This window comes from Mycteria americana, chromosome 1 (assembly GCF_035582795.1).
Source record: "Mycteria americana isolate JAX WOST 10 ecotype Jacksonville Zoo and Gardens chromosome 1, USCA_MyAme_1.0, whole genome shotgun sequence".
NCBI lineage: Eukaryota > Metazoa > Chordata > Aves > Ciconiiformes > Ciconiidae > Mycteria > Mycteria americana.
Window position 1 is genome coordinate 102,031,807 of NC_134365.1, and position 22,443 is coordinate 102,054,249.

Here is a 22,443-nt window from a genome sequence, read left to right on the forward strand (position 1 = left end):
GAGACAAGGTACTTTCAGAACTTGCAGAAATCTGTACCATTAGCAGATATTGATCTATCAGGTAGGTATTAGGAAGCCTTGGCCATCCCACTGGTATCACAGCACACACAGCGCCGTCCCCATCCTTTCCTCCCATCTGATCTGGTGAGAAGGTTCACCATACAAGAAGTGGTTCTGTTTGTTTGATCTAAAATCTGTTTGCTTAGTTTTGTTTAGCTTTGTATTCATTAGTTCTAGCAACTATAAACTCGTGCAAACAGTATGATAGTGGCATGTCTGATAAATAATAAATACAGTTCTCGCTGCATCTATTGTGTAAAACAAAACAAACACTGAAAGCATCCTCAGCTTGTTGAAACTTGGGGAATTCCCAAAGTGAGCAATAACAAATAAAACTTGCTATATTCCTGAAGGGGGTTGCACTTCCTGTCTGACACAGAAATGTGGTATCTCTGTAAATACAATCCATATAAGTCTACTGGATATAAGCATATATCTAATGAAAAAAATTTAACTGCTTAAGATCTAAGTCAGAAACAACTAGCATTCACTGGCCATTACTTTTTAAAGGCTCTATTTTTACCTGGAGAAAGTATTAGAAATGGTTTGTAAAGAATTCTTATTTTAGGTCGGCGTCCCAAAGTTGAATAAGATGATGTGCAAAATTGATACAGAACATTTCTTCAACAATCATGGTTTTGGCACTGTGAAGAAGCTTAGAGTCTTTCTATTTTCCTAACTTTCCAGAATGTGATTCTGGTGAGCTTCCTCTAGCATGCTATTTTCAATGTCAATCATTAGCGTTCCTGTAGTTGAGTACATCCTGCACCTGGGGAGGACTAACCCCATGCACCAGTACATGCTGGAGGCCAACTGGCTGGAAAGCAGCTTTGCAGAGAAGGACCTGGAGGTCCTGGTGGAGCATCTGGGACTGCGGTAGGAAGAGCACTACCAGCAGGTCGAGGGACCTCGGCACTGGTGAGGCCACATGTGGTGTGTCCAGCTTTGCCCCTGCCAGTACAAGAGAGACATGGATATACTGAGGCAAGACCAGTGAAGGGTCACTAGGATGATTAAGGGAGAGGAACAGCTGTTATATGAGTAGAGGCTGAGAGAGGTGGGACTGCCCAGCCTGGAGGAGAGGAGGCTCAGGTGGACCTTATCAATGTATATAAAGGCCTGATGGGAGGGCATAAAGAAGACAGAGTGGGGCTCTCCTCAGTGATGCTTAGTGACAGGACAAGAGGCAATGGTCACAAGCTGAAATAGAAGAAATTCTGTTCAAACATAGGAAAAAACTTTTTTACTCTAAGTGTGATTGAGCACTGGAAGAGGTAGCCTAAAGAGATTGTATCATCTCTGTCTGTGGAGGTATTCAAAACCCAACTAATCAAGGTCCTGAGCAACCTGCTCTGGCTGACCCTGCTGAAAGCAGGGGGTTGGACTAGGTGATCTGCAGAGGCCCCTTTCCACCTCAATCCATGTGTGATGATTGTATGCAAAGAGGATAGCAGCAACTGGAAGGAGACCAGGTAAGGGACTGATCAGTAATTACTATCCTCTTTTAACTCTGACCTATTCATCCATGTAGCAAGGCCTTCTCAATGAAATTTGAGGGACTAAACTCTCCATACACTTACTCAGGTTGGAGACAGAGTAAACCTATGGGTGTAGAGAGTCTGTAAACCTCAATATCCCTGCTTCAGAGGAGTTCAGGAGCGTATTGTTGAATCATTCTTTTTGGTATTTAGCAATGATAACCTCAAAACTCTTACCATTTGTCACAGCACATAAAGTTTATGCATACATGAATATGGAAAACTGCAGTGGTATTGGCTTGTATTACAGAATACCTCCATAAACTAGATAGCTTTAAAGGGAGAGATTTGATTTAGTTAAATCTCCTGTGGGTTCCCGCCTCCTTCCTAAGTTTTTTCATCAGAGAGCCTGCAGAATCCAGTCTTATTCATCTGTGTATAGTACAGCATTATTGTACGCTATGGTACTATAGCACACAGCTATGGTACTCCCCTCTGGAGTCAGCAATGAGTAAACTGAGACCTACTTTCCACTAACTAGCTTTCCCCGTGTGAATATGAGGATGCCTGATTACAGGGGGTTGCGGTTTTAAATTGCATGTGAGCATTTCAGTAAAACTACTGGAAACCTCTGCGTAGTCACACTCGTGTTACTCTAAGAATTAGTTTTTTCCTACTTTTTCGTGTTAAATTAATTGGGACGCTCTAAAGGACAAGTGCCCATTTTGGGATTTGAACTGATCTGAACAAATTAGCTTATAAACAAGTTTACATTACACTAGTACAGTTTTACTATGGAGACAGATAATTTATGTTTAAAGATGTCTTTGGACTTCCTAGCTGTAAGAACTGTGTAAGCTCTAGAATATTAACTGCTGTCCCAAGAGAGCTTGTCTACAGTTTTAGCTTTAATTTCCATGTACCATATTCAAATGGATCTGGGTCACCATGTACGGTAGCAAATCCAGTTGTCCAGGTTAGACCGGAGGAGCCACAGGGGCAGAGCAAAGAGAATGAGCAAAATCAGAACCCTGTTCAGGATAGGTGGGAACAAGGGGGTTAAGTCTGTGACCTTCTTTTTGCAGCAGTGTTTTACTGGATAGAGCAGCTGCTCCATGTCAGGCTGAATATTCTGTCTCCAAACCCCAACTTGGCATGTGTGTCTTCCTGAGCTCTTACCCTTCTATTATTTCCGATATGATTCAGTGTCCAGAGTTCCAGCAAAATAATTAATAGCAACAAAGTTCAGTGAAAACAATTACATTTTCTGCATTTTCCAAATATACCCGTGCTGATGCCCAAACCTTTTTTTTTTTTTTTAAAATACTTCAGGTCTTTACTGCATGCCTGCTTGATAATAAAATAGACTGTTTTCTTTTAATCACAAAAACCACAGTGTAACAGCTTCAAATGTAGTTTTATGTTTGATTAGTTCTTAAGGACTTAAGGCCTTGTAAACTAAGGTCTCAACAGTGCAGCTGCGAATGGTGGTAGCAACTGAGTTCACCTACAATAAGCCAGTGTCAGTACTAAATCAATTCCAGAGTTTTGTGCTGTCACATATCTTGGCATCAGGAAAGGAACAAAGGGGACATGTTGTAACAAGAGACTCCCTCAAACTCTGCCCTCAGTTAAACCTAGCTCTTCCACGCATCTAGGATTCAGATAGTTGCAAAAAAAAAAAAAAAAATCGTAGTATAAATGGGAATCTCTACTTACCTGCTGTAGAAAGAAATGAAAAGGAAACACAGGAGGCTTTTTGTGGGCTAAATTCTACCTAGAGATATCAGTCTTTTCCTAGTAACTAGAGAAAGTGATTATGCTCCTCAATTAAGTGCTTAAACCTGAGTTTTGGTCCACCCACAATTCAGTTGTGCACTTGTAAAATGTTGATTCTTTTCTCTGTATGGCTGTTTTCATATAGGAAGCTTACAGAGAATAACCACCCCTGGATCCAAACCGAGGCATCTACGCACAGCTATAGTATAAAGAATAACCAAAAAACCCAGGTATACCCTATATCATCTCTGGCTTCCCTAGAATAGCAGTAGTCTGATTATCAGGAGTCTCCTCCTTTTCTCTTTTGTATTTCTAAAACCCACAAAGCAGAACAATTCATGTAGCCTGTTTAATTGTCTTGCTTAAGCATTTAACCCATGCATGACAAGGTGTAGGAAAACAGATGACTGCAATAGTAGCTGTGCATGTGCACTTCTGTGTGGCAGTATCAGGTCTGGAAGCTGACTCAGTAATCCATTTTTCTCTCTCATTTTTTTCTGGATTAATGAATAACAATGTGGTAAAAGCACATCAACCAGATATTTTCTTCGGGTGTAAACACACAGCTCAGTCTGTTACATACATTGAATAAAATTTATTTTTACTTCTCTTTCCGTCTCTTTCTTAAATGTCAAAGCTGTCAAATCTAGCAGTTTTGAAACACAGAAGGGGTAAGTTTAAGGAGAAGGTAACCGATAAGGCACTACGGAGTTTTTGCAAGGGGCCAGGATGAAAATTGTTCAAAAAAACTTGAGAACAAAACTGACCACTAGGCACAGAAATTAGGATCATTGGGAGGAGAGTCTTAAAGGGTAGACATAGCTGGTTTGTAATATCTTGATTTACATGTGTCATTTGCATATAAATTTCGAGCCATCCTTTAGTTGCAGCTTGGGGGGATAAACATTTAAAACGGAGAAAGAATCAGTACATTTTTCAGTGCCGTTGTAGGCAAAGACTCACTTGGCTCCTGGGAAAAGTTAAAACCTCCTCAGAACTAGAATTTTACTTGCCTGAAATCTGTGGCTTCAAGGGAATAAATTCAGCACCAAGTTGAGCACCAAGCTTTATTTCAATATATGTCTTTGATTACTTGCAGGAACTGTGACTCTATTTATATGTGCAGCCTTTATTCTGTTAAGCTAGACTGCACTGTCTTCAGCAACTCGCAAACGATGTGTGATGCTCCCTGTTTAAATAAAATCCATATTTAGAAAGGGTTGTGTGCACTTTACAATCTATATCCCAAGGCAGGTCCCTTAAGTAGATCTGTCTTCTAAGAGAGACAATTTGAGAAAGCCACAGATGTTTGGTGCATGATATATTCCTTTCTTTCCCTATGGTCCTTATAAAAAGGACAAGAAGATAGACTTATTAAAAGTGAGCTAATGACATGATGTAGGGAGTCTCTGGTTCACTGACTGTTATTACAGCTGTGCCCCATTATGTACTGAATACCTAGGACATGCTTGTTTTTTTGAATGACATTTATCTTTTGAGTTTCAAACATTCCTGGCATAAATAAAGATTTTACGCTTTTCAAATGTGTTTTACAGTTCAGCCCAGAGGCTATTCAAGGATCATTTTAACTCAATAAAACTCCTCCTTTAGGGATATAAACGGGAAGTGTTTTAACAATGTCACTCCATGCATAGCCTGTTATTAGCTAGAGATGTTCTGCCTGCAAAGCCTTTGATCCCTTTTCCCGGGAACGTCAAGGAAGCTCTGCCGAGGCTTCAAAGTCTGCGACATACATTGGTCTCTCCTGTGCGCACACAGTCCTCATGTGAACGCTCATGACCTTAAAGAAAGTTCGCAGGTGAAGTTTGTGGCTCAGCTAGTGTTTTTCACTTCCAATGCTTTTAGCTACCTTTTCCAGAGGTAAAATTGTATTCAGCAATCAGTGGATAATGGTTTTTTCGACTTGCTTCTGTTAGTGTCTTTAACATGAGGCTACGTGTGGATTCTCATTTAATATCTTGGTTTGGCAAAATAGTAAAAATAAAGAAATGTAGGTAAACGGGACGTTTAGCACTCAGTTAAATAATATTGCTTAGACTACTGGTTCTCTTTCCCTTATCTGTGCTAGCATTCTCGGTAATCACCGAGGGAAGCAGTCTGTGTTCCTCTTGATTATAAACAAAACTGTCAACTTCCCTTGCTTCCTGAAGCTATTCCATCTAGACAATTTGCAGGCTGGGGACAGCTGGGAAAAAAAATGTTACTTGTTTCTTTGGGTTTGGAGACTATTCCTGTCAATGGGAATTATTAATGTAATAGTTATTTTTTAAAAGCATTTTAATATAAAACCAAATTATAGTTTCAAATTATGCACCCCTGCATGTTACAGTCTTCACATACATGCGGCTTTGGTTTTACTCAAACCAACTACGTAAGCTGATTTGAGCCTGAGGATGTGTCATCCTGCTCACGAGGACGTGTACCCTCTGAAGCCAGTAGACCTTGTTCTGAAAATTAAAGACTTTGCGGCTTCTCACTAGTGCCAACTTCCCAGTGTTGCGAAGTGAGCATCCTCAGAATTTGTAAGCTTAACATCAGAAATCCCTCAAGGAAGTTATATTTCTTTGTTTCTTTTTACTTTTCTTGCAGTGTCTAATTGTACAGCAGAATATGTATGAAAGAGTTTTCTTTCTAGCATTCCTTTTAGTAAACTATGCTTCTATATATACAGAAAATGTTTAAAACCAAACAAAAATAAAGGTTAAATCATCTCAAAATCCAAAAGAAAGTGACAGAAGATGTGATCACCTTTCAAGTCTTTTCCATCAGAGGTTCTCCTGTCCTGGTTAACCTTTGCAAAAGCAATTGGTCCAAAGCCATCTGTGAAACTACCACAGAATGACAGGGCAAAAAGTCTGAGAAATATTGTTTCCATTCATAGTGTTTTCTGACCAGGTTGAAAAGACTCTGATGGAACTTACTGACAGACCAGTTCAGGAGCTCTTGGTAATTACTTAAAAGGAGAGAAATACTTTATATAATGAATTACTTATCTGAGGGCAATTATCTTCTTCAGTTTTGGATACCGGCATTTCTAGAGATGGTTCTTAAGTACACTTAAATCGTGAATGGGATTTCTCTGGTTGAGGAAATAACTAAACTTTTGTGGGAAGGGAAAGCCTATTCAGCACCTGACCGTTGATGTTATGGGCACGGTGAATAAATTCTTCTTTCTGAAAACTTCACACCAGGAAGCCTGAGGCTCTAACATCCTATAAAGTATGTAACAATGGGGTAGGGAAGGCAAAGCAAAACTGTTTATTTTAAACCGTTATGGTCTTAAACACATTCAGTGAAAAATATGAAGTATCGCGAAGCTCCTACCATCACCATCTCAAACAGAGAACAGAAAGAATAACATTTGTGTTATGAGTACCTTTGAGCTGAATCCTTATGAAAGTATATACGGCATTTGTCTCCTCTCTGAAATAACAGCTGTGAATGCCATGGCACCATAATTTTCAGTTTCTGAAGCGAGTGCCTTATGCAGCCTGATACTTCCCAAATGGACATGGCATTTCCATGATTTATTACACACATGTTAAACATATGAGCAAGTCTAACATTTTGTTTGCTCTGTGGAAGGCATTTGCTATCTCTTTTAATAAAAAGAGGGAGAAATGAGAACATGAATGTGCAACACTTAATGAAGTTTGCTTTTAATTTAGAATTTATTTGTAAGAGTGAGAAATGAGCTCTGATAATCACTTGTCCAGTGACAGCTGCTGCCCAGAAGGTTGCCTTTCTCTGCACTTGAGAGCGAAATCAAGCAGCTGCCTTTTAGTGTAATTCCTGCTGAAGCTGCTTGTTTTCCCCTTTCCAGTTCCCTGCCACCTTTCCTTCGTGGCACCTGTGCAATGCCTGCAGCCGCTCTGGGGTCTATAACCACAGGCTGGAGTCCACCAGCTTCCAGATGCATTTGAGTACTTCTGCCATAACGCAGGCAGTCATCCGCTAAAATAGCCACGAACAAATCAGTCTTCAGAATTGTCCTATTTCTGGGAGAAGGATACGCAGCTCCCACACACAGCTTTGTTTCATCCAGTGTTAGCCTGCTTCTCTTTGTACGTAAAGTTTTGTCCTATTTGTTTCCTTCCACGTTTTGATGTGTGTAAATGCCTGGGTCTTGATAGCCCTCTCCCAGAAACTGGGAACCTCTTCACCCACTTCCTTATGATCGCATCCTACTAGGATCCAGCCTGGATGTGGTGTGAGGGTCCCGTACGCCGACATGGGCCTCTCGCTGTTGGCATGGCTAGCCTCCCTAATGCCTGGTCCCTGGCGACAGGGAAGGTACGTTGCGTTCTGGCTGACAGTCGCCTGATGATGTTACAGAATCAGATGACATTTTACAGCCCAAGCCATAAAAATATATTGAGCCTGCTTCAGCTCAAGGAAAAGGTGCAGGAACACAAACACAAGTACTGTGCTAGTTTAACTACGTGTCCTGGAGATTAAAGGGCAAAGGACTGTGTCTGCACGCGCGTTGAAGAGGTGGGTAATTGTATCTGGAAGAGGAGCGTGTAGGGTTTAGCAGGTTTCCAAAGTGTTGTTAAAGTGTAACTGTTTCCTCCTCCTCCTCCTCCTGGGAGGCACCTGGGGACCCAGCGCTGACTGAGCCTTCCCGGAATGTGCCTGTGGGATCAGCCTTGCTCCGGCACAGCCGCGTGGAGGGAGGCAGCGCCTGTGACTGCGCTTAACAGGGAAAGTCAATAGCAATACAGTCAGAGAAGGTTTAAAATAGTGCAACTCCTGCCTTCTGCGAGCAGGCTTCTATAATAAACCCCTTAGACGTTAATCCACAGACTAGATGTTGGAGATGTAAAGGATCCAAGGACAAGCGTAGCAGTTCGTACAGACATCGAGTTAATGTGATCAAGTCATGGAGATGTGACGCCATTATGCTGATTTGCGAGTCATCGCTTGGGTATCTGTCACGAATTGAACGCTGGTTGGTAGGGGAATGGTTGGATAAACGTAAAGATAGAAAGGCTGGTTCACAAAACCCCAGATGCTGGGTGGCTGTTGCGTGAGTGAAGTGTGTATGTGCAGCATTATGAGCAGTGCCAGACCAGAGCCACGCATGGGCACCTAATGCTTGCACCAGGGCCACTTCTCTCACGTGTCCTGACTCTGCGGATGTGACTCCAATTTTCTGGAGAAACTGCCTCGAAGCGAGAGATCGGTTTGTTCAAACATTGAACAGAGGAACCAAAGGAATACCGATGTATTTCCACTTTGACTTGTATGATAATTTTGTGGTTTGGACACTGGTCCTCTAAGACTTACAGATCTGGGTTTGGGTCCCAGTGGATCCTACTGTCAGAAGCTGCAGATTTAATTTTCAGATTACGATCTTTATTTACTGCTCCTGTTCCACGTTGCCTCCTATGGGCATCATAGATGTTAAAGAAAATTTATGCATTATATCAGATGACAGTATTATGATTGGATAATAAAATCATCAGTTTTGTAAAGAAATAAAAAGGACCAAGCCTTCCACTTATTCAGCAGTGCAGAAGAAGTTGCAATTTGGGTAATACAGTCAGTTCTGCTGGCTGATACGTTCTTGATCACCATCTTTCAGCATAGCTTGGAATATTTTACTCTCTGATGCTGATAGCTGGTTGCAAGCAAAAGCTGGAAGCGAGCAAGCCATGGTCATTTTAGCATTAAATCCTTCCCTAAAATTTAATTTGTGATCTAGAGACCTAAGCAAGAAACAACAGGACTCTAAATGTTTCAGCAGTTATACACACATGGCTTCGCAAAGTTAATACTGAGTGTTCTCTCTGTCACAGGACAGGGAATTTTCTTCCAGTATATATATACATCTGTAAGCCAGTCACATATGAAAACAATAACCAAGGAATAAGGAAAAAGTCAATAAGGAGATTTATATACAGCTGCTATTAAACTGGAGGAAAACAAATGATCTGTTGGGGTCAGTTTCACTGGGAAATCAATTTGAGCAGAGTTTTATTGTCGTCTCTGCTAGATCCTTCATGTTATTTGCTTGCACCTTTAATAGTCATGAGTGAGGAGGTTTTTACACTTGTGAGTCTAAGCTCCCTGGATCATTGCGTTTGTTACCTTTTCAACATCCACATTCCCAGTTGTCACAAATGCTACCTAACAACATTGAGCGCTCGAAGTACATTTCCCCTTGTAACTCTAGGGAGTTTTGAATGTTCATATTAACTGCTTAAACTAGTCATAAACCAGTTAGACTGTAGTACCAGACAAATAGTAACCATCTGATGTATAAAAATGCCTCTATATGCATTGCATGTGACTACTGAGACTAAACCTCTTAATGCACGGCCACACAAGCCTAAAGTTAATTATTAAAAAACCCAACTCTTAATCAGTGAAGACGTTAAGGGTACTAATACGTTAATCAAAACACCAATAAAAATGTAAATACAGAGGTATACGAGCCACAGGATCTATCAAAAAAATCACTGAAACAGCATTTATTCAACTTCTTAGTCTAAAAATGTACTCTTCTCAAGTTTTACCTTGAAATGTTATTTTCTAAATGATAAATTAATTTAACCTAACTCTGTGTTGCTATTGATGCTTTAATATAATTTTAAAAACTTCAATTTATCCTAAAAATCTTCATAATGTGTCATTATTTTCTAACCCATAGTACAAAATTATTTTTGTCAGTGGGAGCTGCAGATATTTAAAATATTTTGTTCTAGCATTGTTGTTGCACAATTTAATCGTCTTTTAAGAAGGGAAAATCCTGAAACTGCAATGAAAAATGGCTATTCTAAATATGAAATACTTCCTTTTTGTAGCCTGATTTTGAATTTAGTCTCATCCTATTGTAGCTATTTAATGGTTTTCAGGAAACAAGAAGCTCTTGGTTCTTTCTTCCTCATACGGAAGACTAAAGACTATATGCATTGCTGCTCATGGTGATGCCTTCATGGTTTATAATGTTAGCTTCCTTTTAACTGCAGTTTCTCTCTTTGCTGGATTTTCAGACTCTTCTAAGTAAATAGTAAAGTACAGTGACTGAGCTGCTCTGGAGAGAAGGGAGGATTAGTTGTGTTACAAAATGGAAATTAAGGCTGACTTCTGCTTAGACACTATTTAGAACAGAGTTTATAAGTTTTGATTTATAGGTTTTGTATTCTAGGAATGGTCCAAATGTCAAGTTATCCCTCCCAACTGCACCCCAGCTCTAAGCTGGGGCTGTAGGTCAGGAAGGCACCTCTGTTGTCATACGACTGTCCCTGTGCAGGCCAATATATACTTACAGATTACCTTAACTCTTACCTTATCTTAAATCCGTTGATTGCAGTAGATTTAAGTGTAATCTTAGAAGTCATCTGAACAAGATGTTTTCTTAAATTAGGGTTCAAGGACTTCTAACACTTTTCAAACCTACCTATCTAACAGGAATAGCAGAAAAACAAAAACGATTGCATTAAGATTTAAAACTTTAACATTCCAGCTTCTTGCAGGCCAGCAAAGAAAGGTTATGCCATGTGCTGTGCTGGTAATTTTTTTGTTCTATCTCATCTTGGTCAAACCATTTTATTTCATCTTGGTCGAGCCAAAGCGTGACGCGTTCATGAGTCCATCCCGTGTGTTAGTAGAGGAGTCAGTTCTGGGCGTAGGCAAAGAAACAATTTAGTAAAGAGAGAGAGATCAGTTCTGCAGGGCAGCAGGCACAGCAGAAAAGCCAGGCCACCTCTGTCTCTCGGCGTACGGCGGAGTCTGGTTTGGGGACAGCCAGGTTGCTGCCGCAGCTGTGACGGGCTGTGCAGGCTGGCAGCCCCTCCAGGCACAGGATCCTGACTCCTGTCTCTGCCCCCGTCCACGGGGGGTCTGCGAGGCTGGCTATCGGGATGCTCACTTCAAGATTTATCCTTGCTCCCCTCTACTCCACTTCTTGCAGAAGGAGGGTCCCAGTGCTGAAATCATCCCAGGAGCAGCACAGTTTGGTTTCACCTGTGCTTCGAAGAGCTGTAAACCTGACATAGTGCCAGGAGAGGAACTGCTGGAAGAGGTTCTTGTGGGGGCTGTCCTCTTTGGGGCTCTGTCAGGGGGATCCAAGTCAACTATTGCTTGTAAAGTCCAATGTGAACACACAGAGATGATGGGAACAGCAGGAAAATTATGAAATCTATACCCAGATTTTGAGTCTTTAACATCCTGTGTGCTTCAAAATAAAAATGCTCAGATGATATACAAAATAGTTTAACAAGATAAAAAAAAAACCCACAAGATAACCACAAGATTAAAAATTAAAATTAAGTTACAAATACATGTCTTCCCCTCTGAACACAAATAGTGTGGTTTATCCTCTAGAAATAAACAGTTGACCACTGAAATATCTGAAGATGCTGTTCCTTTATGTGCTGAAGATTAATGTCTTAAAACTAGTAACTTTTGTAATCCACATAGTTACGATAAGATGGTGATTTAAACAGATTTGGAATACATAATTTCCATAGCTCAGAGGTTCAGTAGTTGTTGGAGTGGCCTGGCATGCGACGCTCTGTTGCAGAACTCTGATTTGTTCTGTGTGGGATTAAAGGTGCCTGAAACTTTGTATTCCCCATGATTATCCATCTCCCCTCCATTTGCCCATGTGGTGGGATGCTGTCTCTTCCAGATACTCTGTATGTATAATTTCTAAGCAGCTTTGGGAACCCTAGGGATTAGAAAAGATATATAAATGTTTTATAATGTTATTGATAACTGCAGAGCAGACGCTTTTCTAATAAACTGCTGTGAGATAAGTTACTGGTAGCATCTGCAGAGATGTGTGTAAATGAGCTCAAAATAATTAATACTGTGTTAGAAGAAAGTATTTTTTTTAAAGCACATCTGTATTGGAGCGTATAAGATTATTTCAGCCTGCCCTGAGAATGTGTTGTAGCACAAATTACCATAATTTATTAGGGGAAAAGCCATTTTTGTTAATCATATATTAATTATTCATAAAATCTGTATTAATGTTACCTTAATGGGAAGTGTTACCAGCTGGGGTACTGGGCTTACCAATCTATTCACATACAAAAAAAGATGAATAACTTGACTTAAAAAAAAGACATAAAAATGACTTACAAGATCATAAAAGCAGCAAGCATGGGTATATGAGTTAACATAGAGCTGGCTACGGTAGAGCAGTCCAGCCAGCTAACCACTTTGTATTTTCACTCTAGCACTGGTTTGTGCCTGAGTAGAATTCAAATGGAATTACTGAAGGATGTTTGTTACAAACCAGTCCTGTATACCTTGCCCTAATGCTTCAGCAAGCATAGATCTGGTGAGTCTGAGTAAAATAGAAAGAGACTCTTTCCCATTCTACTTAAAAAAAAAAAAACCACCCCACAACAAAACAAACAAACAAAAAAGACCCACACCAAAAAACCAACAACCCCCCACACACAACAAAAAAAAAACCACAAACAAAAAAACAACCACACAAAAACCCCTCCAAAATCTGTTCTCAGTAATTTAAATTCAGGATAAATTCTTCCTGGTGGGGAAAAAAAAAGAAAGGAGGAAAAAAAAAGGATTTTTGCAACTTTTTAATCTTCTCGGAAAGCTATTGTGAACCATGTGACATGGGAAAATGCTGCTCAGAGGATGTGTTTCAACCCAGAACGAATGTGGACGTGTGTATATATATATATGTGCTTCTGTGGGTGTATGTAGCTTTCTAGATGCTCTACTCAAAGGAGGATGTCAACATTTAGATTATGACTCAAGACTAGAAGGTGTGTTTTGATGGAAGTTTAGCAAAATCAAACACAGAATGAATTTTCCAAAATTTATTTTAATGAAAACTTATTTTTTTCTGGCTTTTGAAAGATCTCTTGCAGGAATGAAAACCCAAACAGAAAGGGCACTGGCTAACGCATGCAAATATGTAATGCCTGTAAAGTGCAACTAGTTTTATATGAACAGTAAAATCTTCACAGGATTCAGCTGAAACTAAATTGTTTAGATCAGCTAGAGCTTTTTTATTAGGATAGCACAATGTTGAACTTATAAACGCATTTGTTTACATGTTAAGACAAAAGACTGTTTATTGGTAAAAGATTTTTTTTTAAATGACAGTTACAACCTTTAATGTGTGATCTGTAAGCTATCATCTGATGAATTGTGGCCAAAGCCATGGAAGAGAAGCATTTGGAGTGGGAAGTCAACCCAAAAGAAACAGAAAAAAATAATTTAAAAATTCCATAGCTTTCAGTGAGTCCAGGAAACCTAGGCCTGGTCTTGGAACAACGCATAGAGCTGGGTGGTCTAAAGCTGAACTGATGTTCAAGAATCTTAGGTAATTATGATTTTTTTTCTGTGATGTTGACAGTACTTCCAAGTTTTGGGTGGTGGGTAAGTCAGTGGCATGCAATCAGTTGTCATGCCTAACTGATTAATACAGATCAGAAATGAGGTTATTTTGCAGTTTAGATTTTTTTCTTCAAATTTCATTTTCAAAGAAATGTGGTAAAGGAGAAGTGTACATGGGAGCAATTTGTATCTGGAGAGCTTACCAAACAATGTTATAAAAGAGGCTGTATTCTGCAGTATGCTGATGGTTATTACTAGCTGTGGATACCAGGAGCTCCTTGTACGTAATGCATCCCAGCACCATTTTACACTTGCATATGAAAATGTTATCAGACTTCTGCAGCGTCTGGTAATGATAATACTTCAGCATTATAACAAATAGGTAGTACTGTTATTTTGTTCTTTATTTTAGTATATGAAATGTATTTCATTGCTTACACTGTAGTAGCAGATCGAAACCATCTGCTGTCTTGCCACTGGTCCGCCAGTCGAACAGAAAATCTCAGCTCATTTTCCTTGAGGCCAGTATGCTTTAAGGCATGTGTACTAGGACTATAATCCAGCTGCTGAATGTTGATACGAGTCCAGACCTATGCTCGTGAGTCTTTTAAATGGAAACAGTACTCTTTGCCAAGGATTGGAACAGAGATAAACTCAGTTTGCTTTTCTCTCTTCCCTCCTTCCCCCATCCCCTCTACAGCTCCATCTCCCATCACAGTCATAAGGAAAGACAGGACATCCAGGAACAGCGTATCTCTGTCTTGGCAAGAACCCGAACATCCAAATGGGATCATCTTGGACTATGAGGTCAAATACTATGAAAAGGTGGGAAGAAAGATTGAAGGGGAGGTTTTTGTGCTGGTAATACTGTAATGAAATGATTGCATCTTGCCTATGTTAAGTATTCAGAGACACCCTTGTTCACTCACTGTCTGCCTCGGTGACACCAAGTGTTGAAACCGTTTAATTTTTGGTAAGGAGAACATAATGAAAATATAAAGTGAAATTGTTGTGTTGTCTACCAAGTTCATCTGCAAACACATCAGAACAAATATAGAAAGTAAGGCAGACAAGCTGTAATACTTTTTTTTTCCTTGCATACAGTTTACTTAGTTCTGTTACGCTGTCAGCGTTCATACATTTATTTGTCAGCATCCATGTGTTGGTGCTTCCCTGTGGCACAAGGATCTTTTACACAAAAATGATTTGGAAAAGAGATGGGCAATCCTTTTAGTGACTGGTTTGCACTATGAAAGTTCCCGCTTTTCATGAATAACTGAATTCTTCATAAATTTTATGTAAATAACTACAAATCAAAGAAAATTGCCATTAAATAGGCCATTCTGCTTTATATTTACATTTTCTTGTATTTACAGCTGTTGATTTCTACATCATATATAGATCTGTATTTAGGAAAAAAATAAATCTTCATAACAGAATGGGTTTTTTCCGTAAATCTTACTGGTAGAATTGAAAAGACCATAAATTGTTGTGAAGATTGTGAAGAGCGGTATTAGCCATTTTTAGATTGGTCAGAGACACCTTTTGATAGAACATATTGGTACTGAAGTTGAAAAACTTTAAAAAAATATCAGAAATAATAATTTAAATTAGCATTTACTAGTGCTGTTCATATCTAGAAATCAGGCTTATATTTCATACGTACCAGGGAAGATGTGGTACCAATATCCACTTAGAAACTGCTGTTAAAAAGACTCCACAGGTATTCAGTTAACCTTTAGAAAGTTTTCTCATGGAGCTTACCAGTGGGCCAATGAGGTATTGATAGTCCACGCCTGATCTCTAGCCGAAGAATGGGAATTGGAAGGCCATATTCTGAAAAGATTTCTCCCAAATTAATATGTCACCTGATTTTGGGTGGGGTTTTTTTTGGTGAGCACTTGACCCTTCAAAGACCTTGGTAAAAATCTGAACATACGTAGTATTACTGATAAAAGGGGGAAATGAAAGCTTCCTAAACATTTCAGTTCAGTCTCACCTGCTAGGAGCAGTAGCCTATAGACATTCGCTTTGGGTTTTTTCTGTTATTTCAATGGGGACAGTATCGAGTCCGGATCCTGGGCTTGAGAAGTAAAAGAGAACCGGCTCATACATCAGACTGTCTTTATTTGTACATCCTCAGCCCTGAAGGGACACAGGAATTACTTAGGCTCTCTTGTTTCCAGTTTTTTAAAGAAAAGAAAATAGATGCTGCCTTTTAGTAAGGCTTGGAAAAGCTACGTACCTCACAAAACCTACGCCTGAAAGATCCCAGAACTTCAGCCTGTTTTGCACAGGCCAGGTTATTTATCTGCACGATTAACTTGTGCTTCATTTGAGACCTACCTGGCTGCTCTTGCTGCCGTGGGCCCTACCTTTGTTTTCCAAGAGCTGCAGCAGCCCCATCTCAGCTCCACCTCCAGCCTCCCCAAGTGGAAGTCCTTGCCCGGGCGGCTCCGCGCGAGTGCTGCGGGGTGCAGGATGTAGCGCGCCGGTGTGTTGCACATCGTGACGTTAGGGCGATCTCTCTGGTTTTAATTCCTCCAAAGGGAGAGAATTTTTCTCCTCGTGTGCGTTTAGTTCGTTTTAATTGAACAACCAAGAAGTTTTATTTGTGTATTTGGTTTTTTGTGGTGTTTTGATCATCATTCTACACTGAAATTGCTTGCTTTATTCAAGAAAATTGTCACCTTCCGGTACTGTTGTATGCACAGACTGAGCATGCGGCTGCTATTCCCACCAAGTATATCCAGTCTTATGGAGCAACTGGTTGTCATAAGACAGCTTTGTAAGACAACCAGTCTTATTAGGCTGATCTTCACATGTGTTCCTTCCCTTTGAAGTCTGTGATCAGAGTTCATATGCACCAGACAGCTTTCCTAAACCAAAGAGCCAACTGCTTGACAATAGGAGCCAGGCCATTTAGAGCAAAGGGTTTTTTAAAAACAACCTTCTGACACCAGTGTTTTCAATGTTTGGTCTGCAGCCCCCTGGGGAGTCAGAAGCCTATTCCTCAGGGTTTATGAAAGGTAACTAAGAAAAGCAAATCTGTTGTTGGGAGGCTTTAATCCATTGCCCTTTTTAGGTCTGCAAATTGAAAAAGGTTGAAAACTACTACTCTGTACGTGTTAAACTTACCCGAGGTCAGAGCAGCCCATGCTGGACTGCTACTCTTCATTTCTTCTCCAAACACCTTTGGAAGACGCTGCTTTTCAGTCTGAGATCTCTAAGCATCCCCCTTCCCCTCCTCTTCTGAAAAGAGAGCTTTCTTTTTAAACCGGTCCAGTCCGTTTTGATTTTCTGCTTCAGAAATCATCTTGGTTGTGCTCATCAAAAACCCACTGCTGTTAAGTGGCTGCTGCTAGGAAATAAACCCTTCACAGTTAGCAGTCCAGGTATTTCTCCTGACAAGTTGTATCTGATTGCTGGTAGATGATTTATGTTGAGCCATTCTTTTCCCTCCTGCTTCTTTTTACTTGCCATACCTTTTGTAATCTCTTAGAAATTAATAGATACAGCATTAATAGAGTAATACAGGGCAGCCCAATTTTGTCATACACCTTGTCTGTACAAATTTTTTAATTTTTACTTTGTTAAGCTGTTCTTAAATTTCAAAGAATACATTACATTTATTGGCAACTGCATGTTACTGATATTCAGGATGTTAGAATAGATTTGGAATAAAAATAGAACATCCTGTATCTAAATTATGATATCCTGTAGTTTTTCTAATGCATTACTGGTATAACGCATTAGAAGTGGAAAATATTTATTTTCTGCATGGGTAATTAATTAACTTATTCAGATTTTTTTCACCAGTGGTTGCACTTGTGTAATGAAGAGAGAATAAAGCTTTATATGATGTTTCTAGAGAAATTAGGAGCTACAGTTTTGGGAAACTATTTTAACTTTTTGGAATGAACCTATGGGATTTTAATGCATAACATTATGAACTGACAGTGACAGTTTTTCAGGCTCAGTGTTTGGAATAGAACTGTATTTTCTGTAAAAATCTATAGGGCCTGTTTATGAAGCCCCAGTTACTATTTATTCAAAACATTTAAAAGAAATAAAATCCTCTTTCAGAGGAATACTGTATGAAACTTCAAGGCATTTATTTTATGGTAAGGCATAACATTTTATATTAAGTTAAGGGTACCAAGTGACACCCTGGTTTAGTCCGTCCATATAATGCTGTGCTGGATTTTAAGTATCTCAGCTGTCAAAGTGCATGTGTAACAAAAGTCAGGGTTTTTTTCTTACACAAGCAGATACTTTGTTTTCTCCTTGTCCTTGCTCACATAATTATGTTTTCTGGAAGGAGTATGTTGTCATGCAAAGACATGAAAAAAGCAGTCTCCTAAATACCACACACAAACTATTAATTGCTTCATTTAAATATGTGGCTTACAATTATGATAACTAAATCCCACACACTTTATTAAGGTGAAGTCTGCTGCAAACAATGAGTGAAACTTAATTGCAGTCTCACAGTACTGAAATAGATTTGCCTTTGCCATCATTGAAATTGTGTGCTCAGGAGACTGATTAAAGCCAACAAATAAATAATGATATCTAGTTTGTGCTCTTTCTGAGGCTGAAAAAGTAAATTATATGCAAATGCACTTAGTTGCTTTTAAACTCTTATTATTCTGGCTCTGAGGGTAGATAGGCCACGTGTACACCATGAGGTTTGTAGGAACTCTCATCTTGATGAACAGTTCACGCCTGGCAATAAGCAGAAGCAGTATCGGGACTGTGGGTTCCTCCCAAAGATGTGTAGTCTGGTTTTGGCCTCTCAAGTGTACATGCGGCTGATGGGGAAAATGTTCTTCCTCATATAATATAAACACTTACTGTGCTTATCTGAAAAAGGACATACTGCTCACTCTCACTAGTACTACCACTATGAATGTTAAAAGTATCCAAAATATGTCTTTTGTAAAACATAGTTTAAAATTATAAAATGTCATTTGCAAATGAGACACTAACAGTAGTGGGATTTGCTTCCCAGTAAAGATTGTGTCTGGTAAACTATGCAGAAATATTTAGGAAGAACACGCTTTGTGCATCCAAGTTCAAATTTATCATGAAACAGAGCGTTTGATTAAAGTTCTGCTTGGCAAAGACTGACTCTTCTTTTTGTATATTCCTTCTGCTTGTGGCAGCTATAGTGCTGTATCTGAAGTTTTACTTCATCCCCAAGAAAGATAAACTTGGGCTTTTATGTGGTGTTTCACTGATTTGATTACTAGTAACATAAAAAATGACTTACAAACTATGTGTGTAAAAAGCTTACCATAAACTAAGATACCATGACATCCTCCATACCATTGTTTTAAACGTTTATTTTCCAAGTTCCATTGCGGATTATTAACAGACAGGGCCACGACTATATTTTCCTTTGCACGTATGTATCTGCACAAGAAGGAAATGTTTGCATTTCATAAAAGCAGCCTGAAGTGAGATCAAAATGAATGTCCAGTCACAGCATACACAAAAGGTTTTGTTTTAAAGACAAGATTATTATATCTTTGAAATTAAAATAGTTGCCTACATTCAACTGAATGATGAGATAAGGAAAGCCTTCACACTATAATACTAGGCCTTTTTTAGTTCAAAAATAAATAATTTTATGCAAACCTGTTAGCTCCTTAGAATGTCTTCCCGTAAGTTTTCTCCTCTGAATTTATAACAGAAAACTCTTTCAGAGAACTATCGGGGAAACCATGAAGAGGTCCAATGCTGATTTCCTTTTTATTCCTAGTGTGAGATGAAAATGGGCCATGGTAAACATTTTTAGAGTCATTCTTTGAAGACTAGGTCCAGCTCGCCCTATTTGAGGTTTTGATTCTGGATGGTAACTTTTAAGCACAAGCTTAGCTGCTGGGGTTTTTTTGTTGGGGGTTTGTTTTTTTTTTTTTTTCCTTCACTGTGATTACTCAATGTGCATAATGTTGAATATTACATGGAAATTCTGGCAATTTCCCTAACTATGGTGTAAATGTTTCTATATCAAAGACTGCCAAGAACAGCGTAGTTAGGCTTCTGTAGCACCAAAGTGAACAGTTTCTCATGTCAACCTACTAACTTAGAATAAATCTAACTTTCTTACTCTAGACAGCACTTATTGTAGAGCAAACACACTAACACAGCTCTAGTCAGTTGAATTTTTCACGTGAAGGTGAGATGGCTTTGACAATGAGTGTGCTGAGTATTTTCCAACTTCTGTATTTGTGTATCAGCACTAGTGGTGTCAGAGTTAAAATGTCAGTACCTTGCAAGCTAATGCAATGCCATAAAACATAGTGGGAATTAGGTGAGATTGTTTGCATCCAACATACGTTACCTTAACTCAGATTCTGCTTTCAACCAGGCAGAACTCAATGGTTTGAGTGTATTTCAGAGTGTTCAAAGTAAAAGGGCAGCATATGAAATCCTCACCACCACTAGAATAGAAAAGTTCATCGTCTGAGATTCTCGCAGTTCCCCACATGTGGCTGCTGTCCAAGATTTTTTCTGAGGCAGTTCCAGATGCCATTTTTAGGAAGCCAAAAATGTTCTTTTGGTACAGGATGGCTTTAGTAAAATAAGCAATACCTCAGGCCCCAAATGCATGCTTGAATTTTTAGACTATGTGCTTACAGCGGGACTGAGACATACTTTTATCAGAATTAGCTTTTTACACAGTGTGAAGTGTATCCAAACTTACTAAATTGCAAAATGGTCTATTTCTTATTTTATATAAAAAGTCATTATGTCAGAAATATGTGACTGTTAAGCAGAGGGTGTTTGTGAGCGTATCATCTGTACTGGACACACACCTTGCTCTTTAGCAAAAAGCAGTAAGGAGCAAACGTGCGTTTCCTTTCTGGCTACTAAAGCCCTAGACTCATTCAGGAGCAAGTTCAGTGAAGTTTTGCCCAAATGAGGATGGACTCATCAGTCTCAGTTTTTGTAGCATAATAGAAAACCAGTTACATTCACCTGTTCGCAGAGCTGAGGTGACGACCATGAGTGGAGTTTCTCTTCTGACTGTTATAAAGGTAAACACTGTCTCGTAAAATGCAAGGCAGTAAAAACTGCATCCTGCAATAGCTCTGCAGAGCCCTAAAATGTCTAATTTGGTCTGTTACAACTTCCAGTTCAATGCAGTAGGCAAATCTGTTTTATGGTTTTTAAATAACGTTTTAATCTTCATTTTCTTGTTGTATCACAGACTATGGACAAAAGGATGCAAAGCCATCTAATGAAATGTCATATACTCAGCATGTCTAGTATTAATTTACAGCACAAGGCCATAGAAGCTCTAGTGATTTAGATTACTTGCTAATCCAAAAATTTTTAGCTGATTGAAAATGAATGGCTGTACAAGCATTTGTCAAGCTGTAAATATTAAAAAAAAAATGCCGGTGCTTTCCAGGTGATTTGTAGTAATTTTGTACCAACCACCTCTTGTTTCTGTTTTTTCGGGTGTGGTTTTAATCTGATAATTTTTCTTCCCAAAAGCAGGAACAAGAGACAAGCTATACTATTCTGAGAGCCAAAGGCACCAATGTTACCATCAGCGGCCTCAAACCTGATACCACCTACGTCTTCCAAATTCGAGCCCGAACTGCAGCTGGATATGGGACAAACAGCCGCAAGTTTGAATTTGAAACCAGTCCGGATTGTATGTATTTGTTAAATGGTTTAAACTGACATCCTGCCCAGTTTCTGACTGATTTGAATGACTGCTTTCACTCCTTTTCTAGTTTAGTAAATGCAACTCGTAACTATTTATGATGTGTCTTTCTGGGTAGCTTTACTATATAACTTTATGTTTTATCATTAAACTTGAAACATGCTATAAAGAGTATACCATGAATATCACAGATGGTATTTTCTTCCATTCCCTACCCGACCTCTGCCTTGTGCCAGAATCGATACCTGCCGAGAGAGGAAGTTTGATAGAAAACCAGATTCACAGCATTGTGCTGTTCCAAATTTTTAGCCTGAACCCTGTGGACTATAAACCCCTGCTCCAAGAGAATTAATATTGTATTGGTCCATTGCTGCTGTGGGTCTGTGTAATTCTCCACGTTGCTGCAAAGTGTAGCTGACGTTCCCTGCGTAGCCTTGAGATGAAACGAACATGCACCGGGCGGGAAGGATGGTTGTTCAGTTGAGTAGCTGACCGGGGAGCTGGGCAGTTTGGCTCCCTTCTCCTCTCTGTCACGATGTTTCTGGGTGGCCTTGGGGAAGTTATTTACTGGTCCAGCACTCCTTTTTCTTTTCTCTGATGCCTAGATAATAACATTATTTAACTGATGACCTTATTGGTATTCTTTGCAAGTTCTGTTGTTATAACAGAAAGACTCTTTAAGAGTGCATCGCTTCAAATGTTACTTTCTCATCGCTTGGTACTATATAGTAAATCAGACCTTTTATTTGCTAGAAGCTGAAAGTGGCTTAATGCATCAAAAAGTCAGCCTTTGTTTAGGTAGCCAGTTACCGATGTAGACCAATGCTGCATAATCCAAGACTGTTTGCTTTTTAGAAGGTAGGGCTTTCACAGAAGACTCGTATCTGCTGTTCAGAGTTGTAACACAACTAAGGACGGTAATTCTGATACATTCTCATAAGGCTTATTCACATACTCATGATAAGGCTTGAGAACCCATGGCATAAGAAATGCTCTGCTAAAAGCAACAAAGTTTTAACCAAGAAGAGTAGCATAAGCCAAATGGTCTTGCACTTGGCACCCGTGTATTTTTGAGATATGTTATGTATTTCATCC

The 22,443-nt window shown here is 39.3% G+C and overlaps 1 protein-coding gene across 5 annotated transcripts in view; it reads left to right on the forward strand.

Moving 5' to 3' along the window:
- EPHA3 (EPH receptor A3) overlaps positions 1–22,443 on the forward strand; it is a 235,603-nt gene that overhangs the window by 159,698 nt on the left and 53,462 nt on the right. For 4 of the 5 annotated variants that reach the window (XM_075515385.1, XM_075515413.1, XM_075515421.1 and 1 more), the window contains exons 6-7: positions 14,365–14,489; positions 21,174–21,336. In XM_075515385.1, the coding sequence (XP_075371500.1) occupies positions 14,365–14,489; positions 21,174–21,336 (288 nt within the window). The remainder of the gene's footprint in view (positions 1–14,364; positions 14,490–21,173; positions 21,337–22,443) is intronic. The other variant, XM_075515393.1, reaches the window with a different exon arrangement.